Source organism: Mirounga leonina, unplaced genomic scaffold (assembly GCF_011800145.1).
Source record: "Mirounga leonina isolate KUSES-001 unplaced genomic scaffold, KU_Mleo_1.0 Mir_129, whole genome shotgun sequence".
NCBI lineage: Eukaryota > Metazoa > Chordata > Mammalia > Carnivora > Phocidae > Mirounga > Mirounga leonina.
The window spans coordinates 26,738,475-26,753,322 of record NW_023270323.1 but is presented as its reverse complement, the minus strand read 5'-3'; the positions used below and the strand labels follow the sequence as shown (position 1 = coordinate 26,753,322).

Below are 14,848 nucleotides of genomic sequence, written 5' to 3'. Positions count from 1 at the left end.
TGAGATCATGACTTAAGCCAAAATCAAGAGTCAGATGCTTAACCAACTGAGCTACCCAGGGTGCCCCAGAAAGAAACTTTTAATTCCCCATCCTCAAACTGGGTTCTCCTCCCAAATTTTCCTTTCAATTGTTCAGGCTCAAAATTTGAGTCATTCTTGATCACTCCCTTTTCCTCAGCCCCTAAGTCTAGTCTAAAGGTAATTTCTCTGTTTCTACAAATATTTCCTGAATTTCAAGTATTTTTCACCATCTTCACTATTAGCTCCTCAATCCAAGTAAATCCCATCATTTCCCTGGATTATTGCAAGAGTCTTCTGACTTGTCTCCCTTCTTCTACTTTTGTCCTATTCTAGAGGATTTATTTCATGTTTCATGTTGATTAAACAAACAATGTCCCAATGCTCGGCAATTCCTCTTTCTCTCAAAGATCTTATGCTCCCTCAAAATTATTTCCTTATTGTGGGTAGACTCTTAGCCTGGAAGGGACCATGGAAATGATCTGTTGTTTTTAAGCCTGACCCGTGGCAGAAATCCTCCAAAACATTTCTGCAGGTGATCATCCAGCTTCTGCTTAAGTATTTCTCTTGATAAGGGACCTGTTCCTTCAAAGGACAACTGATTCTTATAGAAATTAATCACTAGAAATAAGTGGGGAAATGACCTGTTTTCCCCATAGGATATTAATCAAAGTGATCGATTAGAAATGAAAAGGACTGTGTTTTGGGATTTGGATTATATAGACTTATGAAAAATATAAAGAAAAAAACCTATTTTGGATCTGTTTGACCTATTTAATGTTTAGCAAACTGGAAAATAGGAATTGAATTGTGTAAATTAGAGCCTGTGACAGATTTAGATAAATAGAAGTTCTTTGTTCCATTCTCATATAACAGGAGAGTAATTATTATTCATGGCAAATCAATGCTCTGGAAGACTCACTTTTTTTTTTTTTTAAGATTTTATTTATTTGACAGAGACAGCGAGAGAGGGAACACAAGCAGGGGGAGTGGGAGAGGGAGAAGCAGGCTTCCCGCCAAGTAGGGAGCCCGATCCCAGTGGGACTCGATCCCAGGACCCTGGGATCAAGACCCGGGCGGAAGGCAGACGCCTAACGACTGAGCCACCCAGGCGCCCCTAGACTCACTTTTTTTGGTAAGATTTTATTTATTTATTTGACAGAGAGAGAGACACATCGAGAGAGGGAACACAGCATGGGAGTGGGGGAGGGAGAAGCAGGCTTCCCGCTGAGCAGGGAGCCTGATGCGGAGCTCGGCATCAGGACCTGAGCCCAAGGCAGACGCTTAACAACTGAGCCACCCAGGGGCCCCTGGAAGACTCACTTTTGATATTAAAAAATATTTCCCCTGAATCTTCTAGGACCTTCACCCTTCTTTTGTTATCCTGTAATAAATATCCTACTCTTTATCATTGCATCCATCAAGTTATATTGTATGCTTATCAACACCATCATTCTCTGGGTGTCTTATGTGTAGGTACTATGTCTTATTTATCTTAATTTTATTAGTGTTTAGTAGAGAGCCTAGAATAACAAGGCTCAATAAATTTGTTAAATGAATGATCTACACTTTGCAATTAAGGCTTCCAAGTAGTGCAATAAACAGCCACTTGTTTGCTTTAAACTTTCTTGGATAATTCTCTTTTCAGTTGTTCTGCTCACTATTTTAAACCCAGGAGGATTCAGTTTGAACATCAAATATTCACTTTGTTAGCCTTGTTTTTTTTACTGGTTAGTCTGTGTTTTCTATATGCTGAACAAGGTTTCCCCTGGTATTAATAATTTTTTCTGGCACTGAATTAGGGTGCTAGAAAGTTTTTGTCAGAGTTTCCAGAATGATTTTTTTTAAGAACTGAAAGGATTTATGAATCACTGCTCTTCCCACAAATGTACAAAATTACTTTCACTGAGTTATTTAGCTCTCGGGAAATGGAACGCATCAGTACATTAAAAATAAGAAAATAAAAAAGAAGCTCTTAAATAGGTGTTCAGGTATTCAAATATCTCTTCATAAAAATAAACATATTTGTTAAAAATATTTTATTTTCAATAAATTGAATTTGTTCTATTTTCTGCTAAATAAATACTTTATATAGCTTTCAACATATAGGAATAAACAAAAATATGATTATGTGAGGGCATGTACACACACACACCCCCCTATACACTAAACACACCCCCCTTGAGGCTTACTCTAAATTACCAGTTTAATGTTGTCCTCACAAGGTAAAGCCAGGGAGTGTCAAGCTGGATGCTTGCCTCAGTTACAGATCTTGATTATAAGGAAGCAGAAAGTACCAAGCCTTTAGAGTCTACTTAGCAATTCTCTTGTTGGAGAACCAATTAAATAAATTGGATCATCCTTCATAATCATAACTTCCCTAAATACTTAGGTAGGGAAATAGTTTTAATAAAGTTTGTTTGAAATAAAGTGTGCCAACAATTTGTACATTTCATCAAGTTGGTTAAATTTTCAACTTCTTTTCCTTAAAAGTAAATGACTTCACTGTAGGTCTCTTCACAATTTACAGGAGGAAATACAAGAAGTTTGCATCACAACGCATGTTGTTGTTCTGATACCCAGGTGTTGTGTTAGCTTTTAGAAGAGAGAAGCCCTGACACATAGATGGTCATGCATAACCAAGCTTCAGTTAATGCTAGGATCCCATAAAAATTCAGTTACATTCATGATTCAGATGACATAAATTGCTGTGCCATTGAATTTTAATGGATTTTATTTATGTTCTTGGATAATGTTTATGTAGGGAAGAGAAAGGGAGAAAGAAAGAGGAAGAGAGGGAAAAGTTTCTTTTCTAAGGTAATTCTATTAAAATTAAACTATTTAACCTTTCTCTTTGCAAAACAACTCTTCACATATGACGAAATTCATTACTTGGATTTAGCTATTGAGGATCCTTAAATTCTCAAAAATAACTGCCACTGGGTGATCTTTAGTTCTTAAGATTACTCCTATATAGTTGTTCAAAAGCACTGTGCAATTGTAAGATAGCTGAGAAGGTTGTGTTGGTGTATTTCATCAGTTTATAGAGGAAATAAATTCTCTCTTTCATATAGATGAAGGATATTTTTAATAAAAGTCATCATAAAATTATAATTCATTGGGTCTCAGTTGAGGAGTGACAGCTTTGATCTTAAATGCCTGAAATTCATTAGTTCCTATGCGAGTGTGTTTTTATAGGATAATTAAGATTGCTGTAGGATTGTACAGTGACTTCACATATTTAATTCTAGGACTAATACCACCTATAGAATATTGCATGACCAGAAATTTCAAATAAATACTATTTTTCTTGCCTCATGCTATTCTTTCTGTCTTGAATGTTATTCTGCCACTTCTTCTTTTGTGAGTTTCTATACTTTGCCCAGTTTCAGTGAGACTTTTCAGAGAAGACTCCTCTGACACTGCAGACTTGTCCAGATTCCTCTGAAGTCTACTCTCAGGGTAACTGGTTTTCTCATTACTAGCTCTTATCACAACTGTAATAAGATTGTTACCTCTGTAACTAGCTTACATGTTTCCCCTGGCCCACAGCCAAAATACTATGCAATATTCATATAGCTTTCTCGAGAAAACATAGAATCTGTAGTAATAAAGAACAGGTAGTGTTTATGAAACCATATTCATGTAACAGGAAATTAAAATAGGGCACTTTTAGTCTCTCTTGCACCTGAAAAAGAAAGGTTTGGAATTTTAGACATACACCTGCATACAGACTTTGCCACAGAGATGCATTTAATGTGCTAGACACCAGTTTTTTTGGTTATCCAGTCACGGTAGGCTGTCACTCGAGTGTACACTCCTGGCTTATCTGGCAGACCACATTGATCTCCCCAGCTTACTATGCCCACGAGGAACCAAAGCCGCCGTGAGTCCTGTTGAACTAGTGGGCCACCAGAGTCACCCTGAAGGAAACACAATGATTAAGTATGAGACAACCCTCAAGTATTAAGGAGTTTGTTTCTATGTCAGAAGTCACATCCAGTACCAGTAAATAAATTTAGTCTGATATTTCCTGTTGAAATATTATACCAAGTTGAAATACTATACCAATTTTCAAGCGAAAATTACCAAAATCCTTCAAGAACACTTGTTCCTTCAGCAGTTATGAGAAGATGAGAAGCATGTTTCCCAGACTGTCCTCAGTTGCCTGGCTGACTGCTTCCCATCCCAGACTTTACCTCCTCCAGGAAGCCTTCTTGGCCTGTGTCTCCCACCCCCTCTCCCCCCTACCCCTTCTGGTTTTGGGCTGGATTAGTTTTTCACTGCCTGTGTTCCCACGTCCTGTGTGTATCTCTTTCACCACTTCTGTATTATTTTATACAAGCACATTGTGTGTCTGTTTGAACTTAATCCCTTGTACCGGTTCCCCTGGTGGCAGCCATACATTGCTGCCAAACTCACGGCACATAGGATCTTTGTTCAGTGTCTCTTTTCTTGGCTGTTCTATAAGGACCTTTATTCGGGACACTGTTGTATCCTAAGCTTCTAGTGCACAGGAGAAGCTAAGGAAATATTTGTTGGATGAATGAGTCTTCAGAGGTCTCATTTATCTTCCTATTCGTAGTCCTGTAAGGTGTCTGATGCATAATGTATCATCAAAAAGTATTCTTTGGTGAATAATCAAAAAAACTATATGGCAATGAATAAAACACTCCTTATGAAATACTTACCAATTATAATCAACCAACTAACAAATATTTGTACATGCAGTGATCTAGGTGGGGAGGCAAATTTAGTCCGTTTTACATGCTGCATGATAGGTTAAGTCTATGGGTTCTGGAGTTAGATAGCCTGGGTCAGAAGCCTCCACTTATCAGCCATATGACTTTCAGGAAGCTGTTTAATGCTAGCTCTCTCTGCCTCGGTTTCCTCATCTGTGAATAATGTTTCTATGTATTTAAATGAGTTTTACACACACAACACTTTCAGTACAGCCTGGCATATGGTCTGTACTAATAAAAGTCAGTTATTTAACCAAGGGTGCTTTTAGAATAGTTTGCTATTCATTTGACTACTCCTAGTAGCTAGCTCTTCATACCTACTAAATTACCAGTCTAGATGGGGAGAAGGGTCAGCATGTGAATCACCAACTTGCATGGCAAGCACTGCATGGAGCTGATTGGCACCTGCCTCCTTTGGGTTGTGTGTTTGTGCTCCAGTTAACCAGTTCTCAGCGCTTTTTCATCATTGTGTTTTTGTTACAATTTTTTCTTTCTAGGAAGAAACTTCTCTGCATAATGTCTTACCAAGAGTGGGCAAACAGATGTTAAACTAAGAGGCATGTGTAATTTTGCCTGTATCTGGGCAGCTTCACTGTCTGATTGTGCAGACATTTTTTTTTTTTTTTGAAAGATTTTATTTATTTATTCATGAGAGAGAGAGAGAGGCAGAGGGAGAAGCAGGCTCCCAAGGAGCAGGGAGCCTGATGCGGGACTCGATCCCAGGACCCTGGGATCATGACCTGAGCCAAAGGCAGATGCTTAACCATCTGAGCCACCCAGGCGCCCCTGACTGTGCAGACATTTGTGGACTATAGCTTTGACGAGAGCAAGGAACACATTGCTGTGCTAGCACAGTATCTGGTGCACAGAAAGTAATTCGTACACTTTCTTTGAATGAATGAATGAACTGAAACAAGTATGATCTCACAAGCTCTTTTGTAAAGTGCTATTACTTTATGCAGCACAAACTGTATGTATTGTAGCATTTCAGTTGAAAATTCCTGGGTCTGGAGTAGAACACACAGGGGAAGTTTCATGACGAGTTAAGGCTTGATCTGGGCTTGAGGGGAAGAGCAGAATTTGTGTATCCAGAAGGTAAGGGACATCTTGAGTAAAGCATGAATAAGTGTTCTCTACTACAAAGACATCTCCACTTAAAGGGTAAAGGCCAATGGGTAGTTAATGGTATTTGGGAAGTTGATAAGCAGTTCCTCTCCATTTACACACACCTTGCATTCAATAAAAATGTTTAATTTTGGGAAAATGCCCATAGATTGGGATCTTGGAAAAAACTGTGGAAGAGCTACTTCTTATCTGCTTTTTCAAGAATGTGAGCACTAAATATAAGAGTCACTAATGTTTGAGGAAAGAATAAACCTGATTTTTCCGCATACAATTTGCTCCAGAAAACAGCAGCAGATTCCTCAAGAAAAGACTAATTTTTCTTAAATTTCCAGAAATGTAATTTCTGATAGTATTTGTTGTTATTATATGGGGTTTCAGACATAGGATTAAAATCTACTAAAGGGCATAACCACATTAATTGTTTAGATAATTTAATTAAAATGTTAGTATTAAAACCCTATTCTAATTAAGATTTCATAGTTATTTGCATTTTTATGTTTGGCTGAAAATGACAGGCTAAGTAGTTTCCCCCCCTCATTTGTGCTGTTTTACAGTTACGGAAACTGTTGTGACTCAAGTAACTAAGCTTTTGGTGTACATTTTCCATCTTTAAGGTGCTGATATTCAGGTGTTATTTATATTTTAAAATCAATTATTGTCTATGACTCTTAGATGAGTGATTAATTTGTTTAAACCTTTATAGTGATTGAAAGTTTGAGAGTGAAATTATATATTTTTTTCAGAGATTGAAGTTATTAATCAGTGGTCATGGTCTAGGTTAACAACAGTAAAAATAGCTGAGATGGCTGAGATTTCTTTGTTGTTAAGCACATGCCTGACATAGTTAATCTTCATCTACTCTTTAATGTTACCTAAAAAGTTCTGTACTTACTATTATCCCCATTTTATAGATAAAAGAATTGGTTACAAAGGTTAAGGAATTGAAAAATGCAGTTCTGTATTGTTCTTGAGCTTGGATGGTTAAACACTCTGGAATTTGGTTTCTCAAAATTAGTGTTGGATCACCTTCATAAAACAGTTTTAACTCGAAAATCTAGACAACAAATTTTTAGAGGATCAGGGCTGTGTATTATAATTATGTTACTCTGTGACTATCACAGTGTCACAGGCTAGTAAGTACTTATAAACTTGGATAATGATGTGATAACATTGTCATGAACTTACCCGGCATGCATCCACTCCACCTTGAGGTAGACCAGCACATAGCATTCCAGGCAATACAGCTCCATTATAACTAGTTGGTGCATTACATACATCATTACTTATTATTCTGACCCGTGCTTGCTGTAGATCTGAAACTGTGTTACCTGTGAAGTATAAAAGCAGAAATAAAATGGATAAATTAATAACTCTATGGAAAACATGGGAAGGAATAAATGTATCCCAAACACTATTTCTTATAGTCTATTGAAGATGTAAATAGGAATTTCTTCTCAGAAAAGATTCCTATAGTAGAGTAGAATAACCCCTTTACACAGATCAATTTTATTTTATTTCTTTTTGCTTTAGCTTTGTGATGCAGTGCCCCTAAGACCTTGAGAACAAAACAAATCTGCTATTGATTAGTAGCATTTAAGTTATTTACTGACTGACTTTGAATTGGAAAAATAACATATTGAGTTAACCTTTAATCTAGCAATGAAAGAGAAACCAGTCTGGTTTCAAGGCTAAAGAACTAATTTATTTTACACTGATGTTCCTTCAAAATGGCACTGCCATTTTTGTGATTGGTACAAATTTTATCTATTTTACCAAATTACTTTGGGTCATGAAAACACAATGACAATTAAGCTTTCATATTATTCCTTGGAGACACAATCTACAACATGACCTGAAGCATGTGGAAATTGTTAATGCTATCCTTCCACATCCTGGCTGATATTCTTATTTTCACCATGGCCCTATTTGTTCTTTCACATTGCCCTCATTTTTATGCCTATTTTATTCATTCAATAAACAAGAGTGAGCAATGCTTATGTACATGTAGAGTTTCTTGCTCTAGAGGTAGGATTCATTTCATCTCAGAATACCTTAATGGTTGTTAATACCTTAGAGGGTGTTAAAACCCTTAGAGAATACCTATCCAAATCTTCTTTTCATTTTTTTAAAAATTTTCTTTATTGGGGAGACATTTGAGACCTATAGAGTCTCTGGATCACTGAAGAACTCATGTTTCTTTATCACTTTCTCTTACATGTCCCTATTACTATGTTTGAGAATTCCCCATAGTTTGTAGGGACATTGCTTTGCTTTGCTGAGGAAACTCAGTAATAACTAGAGGTTGGGTTCATCAGATTATAAGATCTTTCTTTCCATAAAATATGTCCTTCAGGTGTTCCCTAATTTAAAAAAAATTACATAACAGCAAGTACCAGGAGACTTTTTGTTGTTATTGCTGTTTTATTTTTCCTGAGACACTTACCACCAAATTCTTGAGATCCCCATCCTGTTACGTAAGCAGAAGAACCAGGTGGAATATTCTGGGTAGCCTCTGGGAGACACACCCTATGGATATTTTTGGTAAAGTTTATGCCTCCATCAAGTTGTATAGCTGCAATATCATTTTCATGAGTTGCAGGGTTATAATTGTTATGGATTAAAATAGTCCGTACTCTTCTTCTCTGTTTAGGAAATGTTATTGAAACACCAAAGTTGGCAGTCCATTGACGAGGATTAGATTGCCTAAAAAAATAGGAAAACATACTTTGAATAGGAAATTTGTGAGTGTTTCGAATATTTGAATTTTGTGTTTATCATCCTTGTCACCAGCTAGCAACTATTTGACCAATTTCTCTTTGGTATATATTTCTGGATTACATAGCTAGTAAATGAGTCATCATTTATCTAAAGGATCTGTGAATTGGGGGTTGATTAACTCAATGTTGCTACTATGGTTGAATAAAAATAAAATGTAACTACATAATAATGTTAAGAGTTTTGTGGAGTTTAGATAGAGCTGATACAGAAATAAAAATTATATATCCAGGAAATAATTTTATAAGGTACAATAGCTTATATAAGAATGAATGCTAGGCGCGCCTGGGTGGCTCAATCATTAGGCGTCTGACTTCGGCTCAGGTCATGATCCCAGAGTCCTGGGATTCAGCCCCACATTGGGCTTCCTGCTCCGTGGGAAGCCTGCTTCTCCCTCTCCCACTCCCCCTGCTTGTGTTCTCTCTCTCGCTGTGTCTCTCTCTGTCAAATAAATAAATAAAATCTTAAAAAAAAAAAAAGAGTGAATGCTTGTTAAAAATTCTAAAGAAAAAAAGTAGTTTACAAGCAAATTACACAAATTTTTCATATTGAACATCTTTTGCTCAGGGTCTTTACAGAGAAGATTCTGAAAATATTCTTCATCTCTTTCTTCCCTCCTTTTTTTTTTTTTATCCAGAAAGTGAATAAGAGCATGATTTTGGAAAAAGTTTCATTTAGATTTAAATCTTAGCCATGCCATACATTAACAGTGTTATTTAGGGCAACTTATTTCCTATCTCTAATTCTTATTTTATTTTTGCATAAAATGTGATTGATGATATGTTCTCACACGGTTTGTAAGTATTGAGACAGGTGTGTCAAGCACAGTGTTTGGTGCACAAAGTAAGCTCTCAATGAAGGTAACTATTATCTTCATTAGTTAGAGTTGAACAAGTCATTACTAAGTGTCTACTTTGTATAAGAAACAGTGGGAGTGTCAGGAATAAAAATATAAATAAGTATGCTACAGCAATCAGACCAAAAAAAAAAAAAAATGAAAGGCATCTGAATCAGCAAGGAAGAAGTACAACTTTCACTAATGCAGATGACATGATACTCTATCTAGAAAACCTGAAAGACTCCACCAAAAGAACTGCTAGAACTGATAAACAAATTCAAGTGAAGTTTCAGGATACAAAATCAACATACAGAAATCTGTTATATTTCTATACACCAGTAATGAAGCAGCAGAAAGAGAAATTAGGGAATCCCATTTACAATTACACCAAGAACAGGAAGATACCTAGGAATAAACCCAACCAAAGAAGTGAAAGACCTGTACACTGAAAACTATAAAACACTGATGAAAGAAATTGAAGATGACACAAAGAAATGGAAAGACATTCCGTGCTCATGGACTGGAAGAGCAAATATTGTTAAAATGTATATACCCAAAGCAATCTACGCATTTAACACAATCCCTATCAAAAGATCAACAGCATTTTTCACAGAACTACAACAAACAATCCTAAAATTTGTATGGAACCACAAAAGACCCCCAATAGCCAAAGCAATCTTGAAAAAGAAAAGTTGGAGTCATCTCAGTTCTAGACTTCAAGTTATATTACAAAGCTGTAGTAATCAAAACAGCATGGTACTGGCACAAAAATAGACACAGAGATCAATAGAACAGAACAGAAAACCCAGAAATGAACCCACAATTATATGGTTAATTAATCTTCGACAAAGCAGGAAAGAAGATGTTCCAAGCATTTAAAATCATGAATTCCTTTGGTAATCATTGGTGATATTTGTAACTGTGGCTTTCATTATAGTGATATCCTTTACTTAGCTTTTGGTGGTTGGGTCTGTGTAGGGCTTAGAATCCAGTACAGTTTATATTACATCCTTGATTATGCTAAGTGCCTCCTAACGCAAGTATTTGCATTCCTGGTTTCCACATTCAGAGGTGATTAAAATCAATTAGTGCCATTGTTCTTTGGCCTTTCAGGTGGCAATAAAGATTGAACCTTGAGCTCCAGCCAGATTGCACTATTCTCTTTCCCTGGATTCTGCCTACTTTTTCAGGTTTAAGAGCATTTGCTCAATCTGCTTCTTCTCCCTAAAATGTTAATATCCCTTCCTCCATTTCTTCCCATTGAAATTCTGAAAAATCTTCACTATTTCTAAGAAGTCCTTTGCAGATTTGAGGGTACTGCTGCATAATAATACCTGTTAGAAAACTATTAAGAGGGAGTAAAGTTTTACAGGACTAGTGCACAATGCTCTTAAACCTGAAAAAGTAGGTAGAGTTCAGGGGAAGAGAATAATTCAATCTGGCTGGAGCTCAAGGTTCATGCTTTGAGAAGTAAGTCTTGATCGATTGGATAGGAGGGTTTTGGGTATGTGGTAAGTTGGATTTTAGACTGTGGATATTCAGTGAGTCTGAGAAGAGAATAGTTATGGTCAGAGGCACATTTGATTTAGATCGTCTTTACTTTTCTGAGTGAACATTTTGAGTTTAGTTCCCAGCAACTATAGGGGTCTAGCATGCTCCAATAATAAAGTGTGTCTGTACCTAACAGGTTTTAGTCATCTAAGTCTAAAGTCCTATTCTGAGTAAGTTTATGCATCCTACTCTCCACTGGCAGATTATTACCCTTATGTTAGCAATAGCCTTTAGTCACATCAATGAAGAATTTTCTGTAAGTTGTTTAAATTCATTTTATTTATGCTATTCACCATTATTGATCATTATTTTTGTGCATGTCTATCTCTAACATTAGAATGTAGGCTCCTTTAAAGTACAGGCAGTGTTTAATTAGCCTCTATGATAACACTGTGCTCATAGTAGATATTCAATAATTGTTTTGGAAAGAATTAGTTAATGGCATATGACAGTCTTGGATCAGCCATCAGCCTGCTGATCAGCTTACATAATATTATATGAAAATTTTCTGTAGCGATTCATTTTGCTAACATTTAACATATGTTTACATTAATGTATTTGATCCTGTCAAAAACACTAAGACATAGATAATAGTATGTCCCTAATTTAGGGGAAAAAAAAGAGTCTTATAAAGGTTCAATAAATTTCCCAAGCTTTCATAGCTAGGATTTAAATTAAACATTCTGACATATAAATCATTGTGATAGCATACTATTACCTGAAACAGAAAAATAGGATTAAATTAGCAAGCTGAAGGAGAAAAAAAATATTTTTGCTATCATGAATAAGAAGAAAAGACTCATTATTTTTTTGCATTCAATTATTTTTAGCAAAATCCAATTATGTTCAGTCCTTGGGGTATGGGTGGAGTTCTTCTGTATATGTCTCTTCTAGTTGTTCCCAGGTAGGTAAGCTGTGACCTCACCTTCTGAAGCAGTGAGCTGCTGTCAGGATCCACATGCTACTGATCAGGATGCCTCCACAGTGGTGAACATTACCCGTCTGTAGACTGACTTGCCACGGCCAGTCCCCTTCTTCAGCCTTAGTGCCTCCAAGGATCCTCTCCTCAGACAAAGTTATTAGATCTGGATGGGCCCCACAGCCTAATGAGACAAGGGCATTAATGAGCTGGGAAGATCATGATTCATTTACATTTGGGAGATGCTGCCAGAGTCTCTCTATCTTTTACAACTTTTCTGTCTTTTATGTATTCTTCCCCAGAACATGCTAGCCTTTCCAAAAGCATGATCAGTGTGTTATTTTTTAGAGTACTTATGTGACTACTGTTGACTAGAGACTGCATTTTAGAGAATATTTCTGAACTTAATTACATGGAGTCTTCAAATTCTGGAGCACCTTCAGAGTTCTCTGGAGTTTCTCATGAATAGAAGTTAAGATAGGTCAGTGCTGGTTGTAACAGCCTGGGCCACAAGTTCACTAGGAAATTTCCATCCTCTCTCCAGCTTTGCTATTCAAAAGTGTGGTCTGTGGACCTGCAGTATGGAAGTTTATTAGAGATGTTGCCACTGTGTGAAAATAACCTAAGGGTCTATCAGTGGATGAATGGGTCAAGAGAATGTTTATATATATATTTACACACACGTATGTGCATGCATGCACACACACACACACACACAGGGATATTATTCAGCCTTAAAAAAGAAGGAAATCCTGTTGTTTGCAACAACATGGATAAACTGGAAGGTATTGTTCTAAGTAAAATAAGCCAGACAAATACTGCATAGTACCACTTATATGTTGTGGAATCTTAAAAAAAAAAAAGTCAAATTCCTAGGAAGAAAGAGTAGAAAGTAGTTGCCAAGGCCTGGAGGGTGGGGGAAATGGGGAGAATTTGGTGAAAGTGTAAAAGATTTCAGCTATAAGGTGAATAAGGTCTGAGGATCTAGTGTGTAACAGGGTGACTACAGTTGATAACACTGTATTGTATAATTGAAATTTGCAGGAATATAGAACTTAAATGTTCTTACAAAAAAGGGGGGGCTAAATATCTGAGGTGATGAATATGTTAACTAGATGGAATATTTTCATAATGTATATGTATAACAAATCAAGATATGTACTTTAAATATCTTACAATTTTGTCAATTATACGTCAAAGCTGAAAAAAAAATTAACTCAAAGACCCACACCAGGGAACAAATCAGAAGCTGCATTCTCCTCCTCCCCAACTTTATTGTGGAATAACTGACAAATATAATTCTGTATATTTATAATGTATAGTGCAATGAGTTGATGTACATATACATTGTTGATTACCAAGATCAAGACAACCAACACCTTCATCACCTCACATAGTTAACTCTTTCTTGTGTGTGTGTGGCGAGAATACTTAAGATCTACTCTCAGCAACTTTCAAGCATACGATACTGTATTATTAATCTTAGTCACCCTACGTTAAATCCTCAGAACTTATTAGAAGCTACATTCTAATAGGTGATTCATGTGTACATTGAAGTTGGAGGAAAACTGTTCTGATCAAGAAATCTCCATAGTGGTAATCCAGCTCATCATGGAAGTTCCAGACCTCCATAACCAACTCTATATTACCAAGTGTGCCCTTGGAAAAGAGTTATTTCAGGTCCACAGGATATTCTTTTTTTTTTTTTTTAAGATTTTTTAAAATTTATTTGACAGAGAGAGAGACAGCAAGAGAGGGAACACAAGCAGGGGGTAGTGGGAGAGGGAGAAGCAGGCTTTCCCCTGAGCAGGGAGCCCGATGTGGGGCTCGATCCCAGGATGCCGGGATCAGGACCTGAGCCGAAGGCAGACACTTAATGACTGAGCCACTCAGGCGCCCCTCCACAGGATATTCCTGAGGGTAACTGAGGGTTTCTAAGTACCTAAATGAGATTTAAACATCTTAAGAAAGAAAACTCATGAACATTCCAATGGCCTAATCTGAAATGATCATTCAAGTCCTCTCAATTCCCATTCCCATGTTTATTTGCTTTTTTTCAGTCTATTACTAAGAAATTAGAAGTAAATTACCAACAACAATTTCTATTGCTCTAAAGTCATGACACTGCTTCAATAGGACATCCATCCAAAGACATTTTTTCCTAACAGACTTTCCAGATACAGGAGGGCTAGACTTCCGTTAAGAATATACACAAAACGTAAGTTCCTTTGTTGCATCCTTCAACCAAATTCCTTAGTAAATCACTTAAGTACATTTTCATTAAAAAGAAGCATGAATTAAATATATAATGAAGTTGAGAAATACCCATAAAGGTAGCATTACCTTGTAACATCACTTAAGTATTTGAGATAGGCCAGCTGTTGAGGTACACTGAACTAATTTCTAACTACATTTCATCACCAGAGAAGGAAGCAGCAGTTTTCTAGGGATTATATTTCTGCTGTACTAGCCTGAGAGTATACAGAATGACACTGGGAAGTCGTGTCTTTTCCTTCAGATTAGAGACACAAAACTGACAACACTTTTATAATTTTTTTAAATTTTACTTTTTGATTAACTTAAATCCACAGCAAAGCAGGCTATTCTGGTGGTCAGGAGGAGCCACATAAAAGGTGTCACTAAACATAATTTACAAGTTTACAGAAGTGCCACCATAGACTCAGGGTAGGAAAAGCTTCCCGAAGCTGCCAAGAAAATTTTCCTGAGGTCAAACACGACACCGAATGCCACTGCTGCCACCTCCTTCTTCTAAACATCCTTCCATGGGCCAGTGGAATCAGCAACGTCTTCTCTCAACAGCGACCCACACAAATGGACTAAGAATTAAGATAACACCTCAATAGAAACTACCTTGGCTAT

At 36.7% G+C, this 14,848-nt stretch overlaps 1 protein-coding gene across 1 annotated transcript in view; it reads right to left on the bottom strand.

Moving 5' to 3' along the window:
- Window positions 1-2,981: 2,981 nt before the first annotated feature.
- The window catches only part of TMPRSS11D (transmembrane serine protease 11D), a 50,430-nt gene continuing 38,563 nt past the window's right edge, over window positions 2,982-14,848 (bottom strand). The window contains exons 7-10 of the mRNA XM_035005581.1: window positions 11,975-12,152; window positions 8,329-8,588; window positions 7,071-7,213; window positions 2,982-3,941 (exon numbers count right to left, since the gene is read on the bottom strand). Of these exons, the coding sequence (XP_034861472.1) occupies window positions 3,780-3,941; window positions 7,071-7,213; window positions 8,329-8,588; window positions 11,975-12,152 (743 nt within the window). The 3' untranslated portion in view covers window positions 2,982-3,779. The remainder of the gene's footprint in view (window positions 3,942-7,070; window positions 7,214-8,328; window positions 8,589-11,974; window positions 12,153-14,848) is intronic.